This window comes from Anser anser (genome assembly GCF_964211835.1).
Source record: "Anser anser genome assembly, chromosome: 21".
NCBI lineage: Eukaryota > Metazoa > Chordata > Aves > Anseriformes > Anatidae > Anser > Anser anser.
Window position 1 is genome coordinate 7,752,314 of NC_139742.1, and position 16,662 is coordinate 7,768,975.

General features: G+C 54.7%; 2 protein-coding genes across 7 annotated transcripts in view; one reads left to right on the top strand and one right to left on the bottom strand.

Moving 5' to 3' along the window:
- On the bottom strand, positions 1-11,975 carry FAM78A (family with sequence similarity 78 member A). Its single transcript, XM_083807196.1, has 2 exons — positions 11,638-11,975; positions 1-4,156 (listed from the first exon to the last, which is right to left on the bottom strand). Exons 1-2 carry the CDS (start codon positions 11,898-11,900, stop codon positions 3,628-3,630), a joined length of 792 nt encoding a protein of 263 aa, XP_083663322.1. The 5' UTR covers positions 11,901-11,975; the 3' UTR covers positions 1-3,627.
- Positions 4,637-16,662, top strand: part of PLPP7 (phospholipid phosphatase 7 (inactive)) — a 24,948-nt gene continuing 12,922 nt past the window's right edge. The window contains exon 1 of one of the 6 annotated variants that reach the window (XR_014574413.1): positions 4,637-10,726. The gene's annotated coding sequence lies outside the window, so the exon portion shown is untranslated. Of the gene's footprint in view, positions 10,727-12,540; positions 12,602-13,708; positions 14,251-16,662 lie in introns of those variants that run through there. The other 5 variants (XM_083807192.1, XM_083807191.1, XM_083807195.1 and 2 more) reach the window with 5 other exon arrangements.

The window sequence follows — 16,662 nt, forward strand, 5'->3', positions numbered from 1 at the left end:
TTTGAAAATTTCACTTTATTTTTTCTGTCTGTTATAAAAGCAGGGTTTTGTTTTTACATCGCCATAAGTGTCCAGACTTGGTACATCGTGGTTTTGTTTTCACAGTATCTCTGCAAGACCAAGGACGATTCTTATTGCTGCGCCGCGAGCCAGGGCAAGGATGGCCGGGAGGACGCGGCGCTCGGGCAGCCCTCGGAGTGCTGCCGGGGCCAGCCTCGCTCTCTGCTGCACTGGCTGAACGGGTCTAACCCTCCCCACCACTGCTTGGTACCTTGGTTCGCTCTGCTGGGCTCCTGCCCCCGTCTGGGTGTCGGGAGCAGGAAGGTGGGGAGAGCAGGAGCGGTGCTGGGTACCGCAGGTGGGAGCGGTGAGGCTGCTGGCCCCGCTGGGCAGGGGCGGTCTCAGGTGCAGGGTACCCCACGGTGGTGCTCCATCACCCCCCCCAGGGCAACCCCAGGCACCCCAGCTTGGCTGCGCAAAGTTGCCCGAGCAGGAGCTCGCTTTACCTCTGCTGACTGCAGCCGCTCGGTGCAGGATGCCCTGGGCCCCCGTTCTAACCAGCCCCGCGAGCAGCGGTGTCTGTAGCGCCTGTCACTTCCAGCCACCATTCCTTTTATATTCAAACGATCTGTCCTCGTCAGTTTTGCAATGAAGCAGCATTGGAAAAAAACATCACTTTTAATCACAAAGCATGAAATCTCGAGAGAGGCAGCATCCCTTTTCTGTGCTGCGTCCGGTGGTGTGAATGGAGGTGGGGGGGGGCCACGTTTCAAACTAGGCACGGGATAAAGGCATTCTTTGGGAGGGGAGAAGTCCATGCAAAGCTGACCCCAATGTGAAATTTGAGTTTTATATTTACTACTCAGCTGGGTCTATTCAGTGCAACAGGACAAACTAGCCAGGAGGTTAGCATCGAATTGCATGGATGCATCCAGTTCACCAGGTAGAGGGAGGAGGAACCAGATTTACTTAACGCACTGGGAGAGACTGAGTCCAACACAAAGCTAAGTGGAAAAGGACGTAGGTGTTCCCTGAATGTGATTTTTGGTGACTGAGAAGAAATCTTTCCTTGGAATTCCTTTGTGCAGCTAATTAAGACAACCGGGTCTGCTTTTTTCGACCCATGCTGACATCAGTGAGAACTGTAAGTACTCAGCACCTGGAGACAAAGTGAATACCAGACATAAATACCCCTTCTACTCCCACCCACAAGACTGCCCAGAGTGCATCTAAGCAGTAGCCAAGATGTGTGCAAGTGTTATCAGCTATTCCCCCACAGCTCCCGTTTTGTCCTCTTCTGCGTGTATTGCCTAGGAGAAAATACAGACAAGTCCCGAAGGGCTGTGCCAGTGGAGCTGTAGTTAGGATTTGAATCCGTGTAAGAAAATGGAGTTTAATAGAGACTGTGCAAGTCAACGCCTCCCTAGCCTCATCCTTTATAGTCCCAAAGCCTAGATTTAGGCAACCTTTGGCTCATGGATTTGGGTTTGATCCAGTCCGTTTGTCTGCGAGCTGCTTGTGATGCTGGACTTCCTACCATGAAGATCTGCCCGTTGAGGGGGGAGAGGGCAGCTCGGCAGCTGAGCATCTCTGGAAGTGGTGCGAGGAGGAGGGTGGCCTGCCCTGGGCATGGGGTAAGTCATGGGGACCCCGTATCCTTGTCTGCTGGTTTGAGACTGCCGTGGGGGGACAGATCTTCTGGGCACGCTTTCCCCAGGCAGGGGAGATATTGAACCTGTTGCCCGAGTAGATGATATGGCTTTGGAGAAGCAACGAGGGAGAATTTCTTGTTGGTAATGTCCTGTGTGGAAGATGAAGGTAGCAATAGCAGCTTATCGGTGCCTCTCCGAGGGGAGGCCTCTCAGGAGCCCTGTCCGGACCAGCTAGGCTGGGCCAGGCTCCGATCTGGTGCGCTGAGCTCTCCTCAGTCCTAGCTCCTGAGGCCTTTTGTGACTAGGAGGAAGAAATGTTATCTTCGTGGAAAGAGCTGCAGAGGGAAGGGGAAGTGGAATTCCTCTGCCCGTGTGCTGTGCCCGTCCCCTGCCAGCTACCTCCCCTCCCCTCCTTCCTCAGAAGTGCCTCTGGTTGTCTCTGGTTTAACAAGGACATGGTCCTTGTTAAAACCTACCGGTCCTGACTTGTGCTCCAAACGCACCTTATTTCCTGGAGGAGCTACACCCCACGCTCTGCTCTTTCCCTGCTTGCACCACCTCGGGCCTTCTCCTTCACTACAGACTCGGGTGCCACAACCAGTGGGAACGGTCCCACCGGCGGTCCTGCCTGTGCCCCATTCCTGAAAGTCGTGTAGATCGTGAGGCCATCTGGAAGAGAATGATCTACTAACCCCAGCATGGTTTGTACTGGTAGGAAGAAGAGTTTTTCATAGGTTTGCTTATAGTGTTTGCTAGGAATAGGTACCTGTTGGTTTCAGACGTGGCTGTTCCTGAATTCTGGCTATTGCAGGGTAGACCTGGTCAATAAGATCTGCCCTCGCTTACACCCATGCATCTCCCCAATGGCTCCAGAAGGATCCCTTTTACATCCTGCTTTTCTTACAGCACTATTGTTTGGATTTCGTGGAAATACAGGGCCGCAGCACCTCACCCGACCACCGTCTGCGCTGGGCCGGGCAGCAGCGGGCTCCTGGGCTAGCCGGGCTGAGCATCCCCCTCTCCCCTTGTGGCCACGATTCCAGCTGTGGGCCTTGCCTGTGAGATTACCCCATGCTGTAACGCCAGTGGGAGACTGAGAACAGAAAGCGCAAGCGGTGCGAGCTTGCTCCCTATCCCTTCCGCGAAGCAGGAGATGGCCTAGCAGCTCCCACTCAAAAGCCATTCTACAGCAGGTTTATTTGCATTGCTTTGAAACTGGGATTACTTCCATGCTTCCTCGTTCCATGTTTTAAAACCAGGAAGATTTATTTCTCTTTTGATCACGCTTTGTGCCCTTTTCATCAGCCTGTGACACGCTGACAATCTATTCCTTGCTCCAAAACTTTTTCCCCAAAAATTCTGTAGAAAGGACATTCTGCCTGGTGATATTTTTTTTGTTTTTTTCAAACGTAGCTTTAAGGCAAAAGTTTGGCAATGCAAAGCAAAGTCTACATAAGGCCGCATGACTTGGATTTGCAACTCAGAACCTTACAGCTTAAAAAAAAATAATAAATCCCTATCTTAAATAGTCAACTTTTTGCTCCAGGAACTTGTTTCATTCTCAACCAAAAAGAGAAAAAAAAAAAAAAAAGACTCTTAAAATCCCAAATAAAATGTTCTTATTGTTCTGGGCAGTCTGGACAAGCTAATGAGACTGAAGTTCAAACAGTAACTAAAGTAGGGAAGAAGAAAAGAAAGCTCTACGGATAGACATCAGTGTTAGTTTCTTCCCTTAGGAATCCAGTGATGAGACAGACCCCAGTCAAAGGTCTCCTCTTTAGCTTTAGCACAGTGAAATCCGTCCCAATGGGAGAAGGTAGAATGGTTGCATTTGTTGAATGACTAAAAAGTGCAGTTTGATTTTGCTCAGATTACACGTGTTATTATTCTAATACCTAAGTGATTGTTTTGCTTTGTTTTTGTGTTTGTTTGTTTGTTTTTTTCTCCCTTCTGGTGCCGGGACGCCAGGTTTTTATTATCGGTGTTTCGGAGGTATCACCACGAGCGGTGGTCCATCCTTTGGCCTCCACATGAGTACCTGAGCATCATTGGCATTGGGTTTGACAAGGGCACTGGGTGGTATTGGCTCATTCTTGCTAAGGACCTGGGGCTGCTCTTGAGCAGAGGGCTCCTGCAGCTTGGCACGCTGCCCCAGGGGTCTGCTGGGGTTTACCTCTATGCCCAGCCTCATGCGCCATTTGATAGTCTGCAAGGTCACCATCTCGTTGGTGGCTGTGTTGGTGGCAACCAGCCAGGTGGTGAAGCTTTGATCCCGGTGAATGCTCGTGAGCTTGGCCACGTTGCTCTCGCTGACGGGCACGGCCCACGTCACGCTCGGGTAGAAGTTGTCGTTCATGCTGATGTTGAACTTGGACTCCTTCTTCGTGGGCCCCACGATGGTGCAGGTTTCCGTCGTGTTCCCATACCAGGGATAGTTCACTCCGTCTGAGTCGCTGATGGCCTGGATTTTACCGTCCAGTAGGTCTGGAAGCTCCCAACTTGACCTGCCATCATCAACAACAAGTTAAGGATAATGCATTAATTAATTGATTTAGAAGCACGCAGGACTTAAGGAAGGAGAGGAAGTAGTTGTGAATGCACTCCCCCTTCAGCTTTTACTGCCCTCCCTGCAGGCAGAGCAATTCCCTGCCATTAAAAGGGTGGTTGCAGATTTCCAGGACTGATGGTGAAAGTCTGACCCTGCGGGACCGCGCGCTCGTTGCAGGGACCGGCAACAGCTGGGGACATGCCAGTGTCTGAGGGAGGCTGTAGGGGGAGGTTTTTGGGGAGCCCCGGCCCCCAAAAAGCCCAGTGCTGCAGGGATCCCCCTGCGGCTCCTTGTCTGGGGGCAGAGCTGGTGGGCTCTGGGCTAAGGGACAGGAGAGCCGGGCTAAGCTCTGGACTAAAATCACTCTCGAGGACTCAGCGCGGCCGTAAAGCTTCCCTGCTCATTGCTACCTCCTGCCCCAAGGGCTCCCGTCTCCCCTTTCAGCTCTGACTTTCTTTGAGCCCCGGCTGCTAAAACACTTCTTATCCTTCTGGGTGAGCCGCTGGCCCTTCCCGCTGTCCGCGTGGCGCTGGCAGTGTAACCCATCCCTCTGCAGCCCTGGCAGGAGCCCGGTTCAAAGGCTGCGCACCAGGGCTGGGATGAAGTTACGGTAATCAGAGAAACAGAGGGCAGCTGGCTGTAAGGCTGCCCCAGCCCCTCGCTGGTCGCCCTGCTCTGTGCTCGCAAGGCTGGCAGAAAGGTCAGACTTTCTAGCAAGAAAGTAAAGTGAGAACAGTCCTCTGTCACCTTACAGAGCTGGTACAGAACTAGGATTTTTTATTGACTTCCAATCTGATGTTTAAATGGCCAAGGAGAAGTAAATGTCTGAGAGAGAAAAAGGGGTAGATATTCACAGCCTAATGGTCTGAATTTTGGGGTAGACCTGTGTGGTGCCAGGAGTTGGACTCGATGATCCTTGTGGGTCCCTTCCAACTTGGGATATTCTGTGATTCTATAATTCTAATGGCACCAAAACGGCACGACCATGACCCACATGCTGGGAATGTGCCAGTAATTTGAGGACCTTTTTTTTTTTTAAGACCCAGGCTGGTCCAGAGGCTCAAATTCACCTGGGCCACCTCCTGCTCCTGCCAGGCCCCACAGATGCCAGCAGTCCTGCTGCTGGGGGCTGCTGCAGGGCTGGGAAAGGGGACACGGCACAATGGCTTCCCTGCTGGCATCTTCCCTTGGCCTCCCGTGGTGCTCAGGCTCCAGGCTTTGTGCTGAGGTGCTGGGTTTTGGGAGGGAGATGGAGGGGCTGCGTCGGAGCCCACCAGGGTGCCTGTCACGGCCTTCACCCAGAACACGGCGTTGTGGCTTAAAATAGCCTTGGTTGGAGCCAGGCAAGGAACAGGGAAAGTGTATTGCTCCCCCGGTCTGTGTAGGGTGGCGTGGGATGAGCTGCTCCTCTCCACCGGCTGACACTAATGTGGCCATCTCGGAGGCTGATTGTTAATTAGTTAATGACCGTGAAGTGCCTGCGTGTTTGTAATCACTGGCTTAATCACTGGCTCGTTCGCTAGTCAGCTCTAAGCATCTGGCTGTAGCTGGAAGACACCTTGCAGGATTCATTTCACTGATTTTTTCATGGGAGCGTGGGTCCCTGCAAAAGGCTCCTGTGGATGCCAGGGCGAGCGTTGGGCTGAGGCTGCAGCGGGCTCTGTGCTGAGGGCTGCGAGCAGGGCTGGCATGTGAGGATGAAGGATGCACGGCTGCGGGATGTGAGGCTGCAGGATCGGAGCTGTGGGATCAGAGCTGCCCACTACGGCACCGGGCTGCTGCAGCCTCCTGCGCCCGAGCCTGCAGCCAGCAGGCAGAGGGAGTCCTTTCCCTGGAAGAAAATGCGTACCCAAAGCAGCCAGAAGGAGATCCCCGAGCTGCCCTGCCAGGAGCCCTGCTCCAGCCGGGGGATGCTCGCAGGCTCCCCTCCAAACCAGAGCTGTCCGGGCTCGCTGCACCCCTCTGCAGAGGGAAGAGCTGGTGGGGCTCTGGATGGACTCGGCTGTCCTGGGAGAGACGAACCGGAGGGCATCGGCCACCGAGCTGGTCCCTCTCCCCTGAAATGCTTCAGCGGCTCTTCCTCTGCTTTCAGCAGACCTTTTAGGGTTACTCTCCACAGTCCTGGTTCTCAGCTTGACTGCAGCCCGGGGATGAGATGTGACAATTTCCTGGAGGCTCACGTAAGTGACAGATGTGGTGTGAAGGTGCGGAGATGGAGGCTGCCTGGATGTGGCCGTGCCAAACGGGCTGTGAGGGGCTGATCCCAGCTGGCCCACGTCTGGGGCTGGCAGGCGAAGGAAGGGCAGGACAACTGCTCGAGGCTGTTTTAAAAGCTGGGGATCCTCTGGGAGCTTCCTGGCTCCATCTTCAGCCCCCATGGGCCCATCCAGGCTGCAGGCCCTGCTCAGGGTTCAAGCAGGAACAAGCAGGGGGAGCAGGGCCGGGCTGGGCCCAGCAGGCAGGGGCAGGAGGTTGCTTGCAGAACCTACACAGTCCAGCCTCAAACGAAACCTCCCCACCAGCACCAGAGGCTGTGCTCAGCGTGGCCTCAGAGCGTGCTCTGCTTCAGACACGGCGTGGGCAGGGACCGTGGGCAGGGACCGGGAAGAGGAAGCCGGCCTGCCTTTCTTTGAGGAGTGCTCTGGGCCTAATTTGAGCGACTGCGGTTAACCCTGAGGTTTCAAAGCCATCGCACTTATGTGCAGCGCTTAGTAACAAGAAAAGAAAGAAGTGAGGCCTTGTGATGATCCCATGACTGGACCAAAAGGAGAGGCTGCACGAGGGTTGCTGGTGGCTGCCCCTTGCCTGCCAGCCGCGGCAGTAGCCTTCCCTTGCAGGGCTCGTCTGTGTTAAGTAACGTGCCAGTGGCCGGCCTCTGGCTGGCTTTGGGAAGAACGCTATGGAAGGATCTCTGGCTGCATCAGCATCTTTCTGTGATGGTGTCGAGCCAAGGAAAGGCCAGAAAGTGCCCAGTAAACACTTTGCTGACAATAGCAGGGAGCAGGCATGAAAAGGCACCCACCTATCTGGTTTCATCGGCTCACTAGGGCTGAGCAGCTCCAAAAGCGGTAGATTCCAGCTTGTGATAGTGACAAGCTTGTTCCTGCCGCTCTGAAACCTTCAGTCAGCACGAGCATCACCAGAAACCACAGCATCTCCCCCCTGACAAATGTCCTCTTGCTACCAGGAGGAGGACATTTGAGCTACTTCTCATGGCCCAACAGCAGCCCTGCTGCTGATAGCCATGCTGCTTTAGGCAGCTTTACTCCCCTGCTTCTCATTCAATTACATTTCTTCCTATTCTGCTACGAGAAACCAAGCCCCTAGCACGTGCTGGGGGGGCAGTGTCCTGTGCAGTGACAGCAGCCCCAGGCACAGCAGCCTCCGGCTCCTTGCATCCAGCAGCGTGATGTGGGTGCAGCGAGCTAACCCCTCCAGGCAGGCATCGGGCACTCGTGCAGCCTCAGCCCCTGCTCCTCAAAGCCAGCTCCTGATCAGTCACGGGGCAGACGGACTTGCAGAACCTCGTGCTTTCCCATGCCCTTCCTTTCCAACAGCTCCCTGACTTAAAAAGCCCTCCTTGGATGCAGCCCTTGCTCGGCACAGACAGAGCCATCGCTCCCCTGACCCCCTGCCTTCCTGCGCCGGGGCTGGTGACTGGCCGAAAGGAGGAAAACCTGATATTCAGAGCTGCTTAATTTGAACTTGTCCTTTACAGTGTCTCTCTCTCACCTACTCTGGCACGTCAAGCAATTCCAGCCAGGGTTACAGTGGAGAACAGGAAAGAAATTTTAGATGTGGTCGCAGTCTCATCAGCCTGTCCTCCAGCCATGTGCCTCCCGAACCAGGGTGCAGGTAGTAAAACTCCAGAGACCCGACACTAAGCGACCGGGAGGGATTGCTGCTGGTTTAGCTGAGCGGGCTCATGTCAGGGCTGGACAACCTCTTTAGATGGGGTTAGAGCCACAGGCCACATAAGGGCAGCAAAGCCTTTCCCTCAGCCCCCCTGGAGGGGCAGCTACAGTGAATTGTCCTCAGCTGGGCAACGCAACCAATTTTTAAATTATTTTTTTTGTGAATCCGTTTTTGGCTGTTTTCCCTTCCGATGACCGGGGATCTATTTTCTTGACAAGTCGCTTTCTCGAGTTCCTTGTCTCTCTGCTGCAGGGCACGGAAGATTTAATCTCGCAGGAGAGAGATGCCCGTCAAGGTGCAGCGACGATGCGGTGCTGCCGAGCTGTCCTGGTGAGTCTGCCGGGGGAGCAAATCTACCTGAAACTTCCCAAGATTCTCAGCTGATCGCATTCAAACTCTGATTTATTTCTCGCTCTGTTTTGCATATCACCATCTGCGCTGCTCCTCGCACGTCTCCATGGAGATGAAGAAGCACGACTGGGTGATGCCGTCCCCAACGCTGACGCGGGTCCCACCGCGTCCACGGGTGCCCAGGAGATGCTGCCCGGAGCCGGGTCCTGCTGGTCCTGTGCGGGCTGGACCTCTGCGGCCTGATCCTGATGCTCCATGTTGTGTGTCCCTGGGGGAGGAAGCTGCTGCTCAGGGTAAAACCCTGCTCGGGGTGAGCAGTAACGGCAGCACTGGGACTTGGGGGTTTTCCCCGGTTCTGCATTGACAGAGGTCAGAGAGCGCTTCCACTTCCTCCTGCCAAGGGTGCTCGTGTTCCTGCCAGCTTATGCTGACTTACAAGCAAAATAACCCCAGCATTTTTGTGTGAGCTGAGCTTTAGTTATTTTCCTCTCCTTCCATTTAAAAACGCTGCATTAAGCCAAAAAATTGTCAGTGCCGCTTTAAACGCGTGTCGAAATTATCCCCTCTGTATCTAACATCCGTATATGAGTCTTATGCACAGCTCCATCTGCTCCAGTATTTCTCAGCTGTTTCTGTCCTCAGCGTAAGGGCAGCTTGTGCACAGCCACGAACTGCAGCGGGCAGGAGTGAAAAACGAATCCAAACCCTGCTGTAAGTTTTCTGTTTACCCCTCACCACTGTGATTAAAAAATCATAAAAAAAAAATAATAAAGGTTGTTCCAGTGGTGTCTCTTCATCGTGGTGAGTTGGGACAAGCAGTCTGTTGGCATAAATTGATGCAGCTCCATGGAGGTCAGTGGAATTATGTGGCCTTGCATCAGCTGAAGGCCCACTCTTTCAGACAGGCTTGTGTCCTGTCCCTGGCTCTATAGAGGTCTCCCAAGAGTATGTTTCGATGGCATTGAAAGAGGCCTTTCTTCCCAATCACCTTTATTTATAGCTTTCCGATGGTGACACACGTAAAGAAGCAGGGTGGAGGAGCAGACCAATCCTGAATTGTGGCTGGGCAGCTCTTCTGGATCAGCGAAATGTGCCTGAACCTCCCAGGGAGGAATCTTTCTGCTTCCACGACTTTCTGGATAATGGCTCTCCTACACATCTGCAGTGTTTAATTCTGACTACCTGTTTACAGCTTTTAGCTGAAACTTTTGTCTATAGCTCTCAAAGCATTCCAGCAAGGGAAGACTGTACCAAATCCTCCCTTAAAAATAGGGAAACTTGGGTGCAGAGAAGTAAAGCAACATGTCTGGGGTTGCAATCCACAGCAGCACTGTCTAAATAGCTCTCTGCCCTGCCCTCCTTATTCCAGTGGATGCGAGCTGTATTTATACACACCGGACTTTTCTGTTTTCCTTGCAGCTGCTTGCTGAAGGCAGGATTTCTAAATGAGCCTGAGAATTACATATGCAAATCCCGAAGGCCTGGAACTGGGAACATCTGAGCAACAAATTGTCCTTGCTGAAGATGGTTTTGGAGCCAAAAAGCCTACAGATCTCAGGCCTGTTGTAAGTACTTCTAGCATCAAGGTAAGCTCCTCTGCCCCCTCACTGCTCCTGCTTTTGCCAGGTGCTGGAGTTTGCGTCTCGAGGCACTTTCTGCTCGAGCAGGGAGAGGACATGGGGATGGGGTGGGAACAGTCTGTCGCTTACGGCTGCTCCTTGGCGTGCCCTTCCCCACGGCCTGCATCTTCCAACACGCATCTGCTCCGTGTCTGAGCTGCTGAACCTGTGCCTGCATCTGGGCTTGCAGGCAGAAGGCAGGCGAGGGCTGGGGTGCGCACGCAGAGCAGATGCTCAGGCCTCCAGGAAGGCACTGCACCAAGTCCGAGTTTGCCCTGCTCTCTAGCCCTCCTCTGCATCCCCACCCTCTCTCAGCCCTCCCCATTCACCTATTTTTTATGTGAACGACTAGCGAGCGGCCGAGCCAGCATCCCCCTCCCGCAGAGCCCTCGGGTTTAGCAGCCGGGAGGGCTGCTTAAACCCAGCCTCTGCACCCTTCCTCCGTGCTCCCGGAGGCTGGGCAGCACCGGGGCCTCCAGCCAGCGACCCCACTGCGGGCACGGGGCTGTGGGGCCGGGCAGGTCCCTGCTGCACCCGCAGCCTGCCTGGCACCGTGAGCTGCAGAATCGCTGCTCTGTGCAGGCATTCGGCGAGTGGCTGCTGCTGGTGTAACCGTGGGCCAAAGCCTGCAAGGACGGTTGGTGAGCAAACCGGCGGGGGTGCAGTACCGGGGGGAGAGGACTCCTCGCAGCAGGGAGGTGACATTTTAATTTGACTCATTCTTGCCTCGCTATGACTGTCTGACCAGCAACACGGGGGTTTTGGAGTGCAAACGGCCCCTAGATTCCTCCTACCTTATATATACGTGCACATTCCCGCTCTTACATTATCCAAAATGAAGCTATTTTAAAATTTTTACCCTACTCCAAGGTGATGCAAAGGGTTAAATCAGCAGGGGGTTAAATCCTTCTTGCTCTCTCCCTGCAGGCTGCCTGCTGCTGGGAGCGAAGCGAGCAGGATTCCTCCTGCGCTGTCAACGTGCGCTGCCAGAGCTGGGGGCTGTGGCGCTGGCCGCTGATGGCACACTGCAGCAGCAGCACGGCGTGCCACAAGTGTCAGCCTCCGGGCTTCCCCGGGGCTCGTCAATGCGCAGTTTTAGCTGGGGAGGGATGCAGAGGAGAGGAGCCGGCGCTCAGGGGCCCCCCTCCGTGCCAAGGGTGTTTCAGAGCAGGGGTGCCCTTCGCAGGATTGAGGGAGACCTGGGATCGCAGACCTGGGATTTCAGCCCCCTGGCGCTGCTCAAAAGCTGTTGGGAAATACGGTGCTGCTCTGGGTCGCCAACAAAGCACATTTTGGGGTTAGCATTTGACTACATTGCCATTAAAAGAGGACACCCACTGCTTTAAAAGGTGCAGGCACAAGCTCTCCTAATTTATTTATTTTTTTAGCATAGGAGAAAGTCCTGTTAAGTTTCAGAAGAGCTGCCTTTTAATATCAAACCAACTGGGTTATTGACTTTGGCTTAATCCAGCGCTCCCCAGCCAGGCCGTGGCTCTCCTGCTCTTCCTTCCCGCTAGGCAAATGCCCCCGCACGCGCTCTGGAAATACTTACATGCCCTGATCCCCATAGTGATTGTAAAATTCCATGTGGCTGCACGCCTGGATCCAGCCCACGATCCAGGTCTCCTTCTTGGGGATGGGGGGCACCAACACTTGCGCAGAGGCTCGGAAGTGGGGGGTCCGGTAGCGCAGGACCACGCTGGAGGACTCGTCGATGCTGGTGGGAATGGGATCGATGGAGGCTTTGACTTCAATCACTGAAATACTTTCCCGGAAAACTTTGGATTTGCAGCTAATACTCTGAATACAGCCCATGGCATACCCTGAATACAGTCCAACGCAGCTCCTAGGGTACTCCAGCAATCCTGGGGAATATTAGGCATTGAAATTATCTGGTGCTAGATCAATTACAGATCTTCTTGGTTTGTAATCTCAGAACCGATATCCATAGGATAGAAAATTCATCATGTAAAGCCTTAATTTGAGTATCTGTCTTACAAGCACTGCTCCTATTTTGAGGTTAGCTGCACTTCAGAAGCAAAAGGGCCTTTAATATTTTTTTCTCCCTTTTAATGACCCTTTAAATCTTTCACTCAAACAGTCTTTGGGTTAAAAAAGAAAAAAGAAAAGTCTCTCGAGTTCAATAAATAACGGTGTTGTTCTTAGATGGTATATTTAGTCCTTCCTTTTCTCAGATGCGGTCTGTCATTCCCCGTCAGACATAGGACTGGCCGGTATTTCCCTTTATTCTTTGGATGAAAAGCAGAATGTTGATAGACACATCTATATAAATAATGAAATAGTTTTTAGCCCCAGCTTGTCACAACCGGTGTGGATTTCCACTTCCTGACTTGCAGTTGTTCACAACTTCCTTTCGCACAAAATTACAATAATAACAGAAAAAAAAAAAAAAAAAAGGCGACGGGTGGAAAATGCGAAAAAGAAAAAAAAAAAAAAAGAAAGTAGCCCGATCTCCGATTTTGGAGGCTCCTCCGGCAGCGCTGTCAGGGCTTCGGGTCGGTTTTTTTTCCTCTCCTCTTTTTTTTTTTTTTTTTTTTTTTTTTTTTTGGTTAATTCCTTCCCCCTTAGAAATAGCCGGCACCATAAATCCCGGCGGCGCTCGGCGGGGCTGTGCGGCGGGGCAGGAGGCGGCGGCGAGCCCCCCCCGCTGCCCCCGCCCTGGGGCCGCTCAGCGCTGCACAATCGCCTCCCGTGACATCCCGGGGGGGGGTCCGGCCTTCCTCCTCCTCCTCCTCCTCCTCCTCCTGGGCGAGCGGCGTCCGCAGGGGTGTCCGACCTTCCTCCTCCTGCTGCTGCTGCTGCTGCTGCGGGCTGAGCCTGCGGGGCTCAGGGGCTGCCGCCGGGGCTGCCCCGCACACGGGGGGGTGCTGCGGGCCGGGGGCGCCCCCCCAGCATCCCGCCGGGCTCACCGCTGCGGGGGCGAGGAGCGCCGGGAGAGGGGCGGGTGGCTGGGGATGGGGGGGGGGGGGGGGGGAGGCTCCTCGCCGATGGATTTTTTTTTTTTTTTTTTTCTCCCTCTTCTCCTTCGCCTTCTCCGCCGTGTACCCGGGGGGGGTGCTGAGAGGAGCAGGATCGGTGCCTCCGCCTCTTGGCTGCCGCAAGCTTCCTCTCTCGCACCGCGCTCATGCGGCCGGGGACGGCGCCGGGTTGCGGCGGAGCAGGGGGGAGCGGGGCGGGGGATGCTCCCCCTGCACCGGCAGCACCGGAGGCATCGCGGCCGGGTCAAACTTTGCCGCAAGTCGCCCCCTGCCCCGCCTGGCCCCCGCTGGCCCCGCCGCTGCCCCCCCCCGGGCAGCCGCGCCCCGCGGCGCCGCCGCCGCCGCCCCGGCGAGCAGCAGGACAGCGGCCGGACCCCCCCGCCCCTGCCGGCCGCCCTCCGCCGCTCCCTCCCTCCCTCCCTCCCATCCCATCCCTCCCCCTGGGTTTCTCTTTTAAACTGCAGCTGTTGGAGCTAGCCCTCCTTTGCAGAGCAGCATTTCCTCCCACGCCTCCGCGGCTTGTGGGTAATGTAGTTTCTTTGGAGATAAGGGCTCCCTCCTGCTCTCCTGCTCCCTTTCTCCCTTTCTTTCCCCCTTCTTTCTTTCTTTCCCCCTTCTTTCTTTCCTTCTCCCCTTCTTTCTTTCCTTCTCCCCTTCTTTCTTTCCTTCTCTCTCTTCTTCTTTCCTTCTCTCTCTTCTTCTCTCCTTCTCCCCTTCTTTCTCTCCTTCTCTCTTTCCTTCCCTCTCCTTCTTTCTCTCCTTCTCTCTTTCTCTCCTCCCCTCCTTCTTTCCTCTTTTTCTTTTCCTCCTTCTCTCTTTTTCCCCTCTCCTCCCCTCTCACTTCAATGCCATGTATTTTCTCTTGGTTCTGCAGATGGAGGTTTTTCTCCCCCGGCTGGAGCTTGGCTGGTAGGTTCAGCGCAGGGGCAGTCTCCTTACTAAAACCCGCAGCCCTGGGCTGGACGAGCTGCTATTCCAGCAACTAGAAAAGCTCTTGGTAGCAGCAAAGGGACTGAGGAGCGGGTGCTGAGAGGTGTCCGAGGCGGCAGTGGCCTGCGGGGAAGTCGTAAACCTCTGGCACGGATGTTTTGAGGAGCGCTGCGGCTGGCCTTTCCTGCTGACCATCGCCCAGCTGAGGCCGTGGCTTGCAGAGAGCTCAGCCCCGGGTGAGGTGTGGGTGCTGGGGCACTCAGCGATAGCTGCAGGGTGCTGAGCATCCTCACAGCCCCACCTGCATGCACCTTGGCTCTTTTCCGAGTGGGAAACCTGGGGGAATGAGGAGGGAGGATGGGATGGCACAGAGCAAAGCGTCCTTTATTTCTTCCTGCCCCGCGCTCACAGCAAGCAGGGTTAGCTCACACACTGCATGGCGTTTTCCAGCGTCTGTGCGCGTGTCGTCTGCCCTGCAGCAGGTAGGAAGGGCTGGAGCTACTGGGTGATCCTGACAGGCGAATGCCCCAGGACGAGGGGAGGCTGCTCCTGCTGGCTCTGAGGTCCCGGGGGGGGGTCCTGCCCCCAGCACTTGGCCTTGCCCACGCAGGGCACCGGCTGCGGGGTCCTCACCTCCTACCTGCTGGCTCCTGCCCTTCCCAGGCTGAGGCACCGCCACGGCGTGCACGGAGCCCTCTGAGCAAATCGTGTGGCAGGGGGTGGAAGGGCCATAGGGTAACATTATGGTTTCCTTCTGTGTGTTTCTCAAAGCATTGGCTAAATATTTATCTGTGTGAAACATCACAGGATCTCTGAGAAGGGCACCGTCCTTGTTCCTAGCCCCACAACAGAGAGAGGAATTAAGAACGCGCTCAAGTTGCAAACAAACAACTTGAAGTACAGGAAAGAATGAAATGAGCATCTCCAAATGAAAAATCCAGTTTCTTCAGCAACCTCCAGAAGGTGCTGAAATACTTTGACATCTCCAAGACTCTTTCACACTTTTCAAACAAGCTTGTCACAGTTTCCCGGAGCATTATGCATCGGGTGAAGCTGCATGTTCTGAGACTCCAGCTTCACCGCCGCTCCAGCCAGGTCTTGCTTCAACTTGGCAATCTCTGGTGTTCTGGTCAACTAGGAAATTGCATTATCTCAGTCTAATTAAATCAGCTTTTCATCTTCGGCTGGAGCTTTCCTTGTTTTTTGGCCATGCCCGTCTCCATCACACTGTTGTGTGATTAAGGAATTAGTGCACTTCGCCCAAGAGCGGCTGCACTAAGCTGTGCGCAGAGCGGCTCCTGTGCCCGTGAGCCTGGTGCTCGCTGATGAAATTGCTGGAGATTGGCTTTTGAGGCCAAGCTGTGATAAGTAACAATTAGGAGCATCTGGCGATGCTGGGAGTTGCATTTCCTTCTGCTGGGCCTGTTCCTGCTGTTGCTCCCCCGGCAGCGTGGCCCACCCGGTGCCCTACAAACCCTGCAGGTTTGCCGAAAGGCAGGGTCTCCCCTTCCTCATCTCAACCATGGTAAAGGAAAATAACCACCGCAAATGGGACACCAAGTTGTTTCCTCTCCCGTTCCTCTCGACAGAGGCATGTTAGCAGCGTGTCCACCCCATGCTGTGCTTCCTCCTTGTCTCCTTCCCCGCTGGTGGCCGGGGCTGGCCCCCAGCGTGTGCAAGGCAGAGCAGCCCCCTGTGCCTGCATCAGGGGTCAGAGGAACAGGCAGGCACCGGATGAAATGAGCTCCTGGTGCTTTCAAGGTATTTTTTTCCCAGTGACAGCTCCTGAGGAACGTGCCCAGTTATAGCTCAGCATCCCCGGCGCAGGGAGGGGACGAGAGGCAAGGAGCCTTTCTATTTCTGCAGGCTCCTGGCCACCACCGCGTTAACCCTCTGCTCGCAGCCGCTTGCTTGCAAGGAGCCCCGTGCCGCTGTGAGCTGCAGAAGTGGCGAGGCCGACCAGCAGGGAGGTGACAGCTACGGCAAAGCACCGCAGCAACTCCCGATATTCCCGATATCACACTGGCTGGTGTCAAGCGGGCTGAGATTTTCCACGTGCCTCAGAGCCTTGCAGCAGGGTAGCAGCAGGGGACGGGCACACAGGGACGGGGCACTGACCTGCCTGATAGCGTAAGAATGCAGCTGTGCAGGCGGCGAGCAAGTAAGAGCTGGTAGGTGCTGGGGGTAGCATCAACGTGTGCTCCTGGGAGGCCTCAGCCCCGAGCAGTAATTTGCTGCCTGAGCTGAAAGGAGCTGGTGGTGCTGGGCTGGGTAAGGAGGGGAAGAGCTCTTCCCACGGCTATGGTCACCGTCGCAGGCTCAGGGTAAGTTCCCGGAGGATGTGGTTCAGAAATAAGTTGATGCGTATTATTTTCCTTTGATTCATAAGCAAAACACAAGGGTGAGCAAAGGCTCCTCAGCACTTCCAGCACCGATTTACTTGGCCAAATATTGCAGCAGCCTCTTTGGGCCTGTGTCTGTCAGACAGGCATGGGCTGGGCGCCTAGCTCAGCTGAAGTATTTTGGGAGCTATGGATAACAAGTGCAAAGAAAGTGCAAAGTTTTTATTATCTTAGAAAGCCAGGACCGCCTTCCATTTAGCACTTAAGCTCTCCTGTAGGTTTCAGATAAGGCTCTCAAAGATACGT

Coding starts and splice junctions, on each gene's coding strand:
- FAM78A (XM_083807196.1), bottom strand. CDS start 11,900: ATGGGCTGTATTCAGAGTATTAGCTGCAAATCCAAAGTTTTCCGGGAA. Junction 4,157..11,637: donor CACTATGGGGATCAGGGCAT/GTAAGTATTTCC, acceptor TGATGATGGCAG/GTCAAGTTGGGAGCTTCCAG.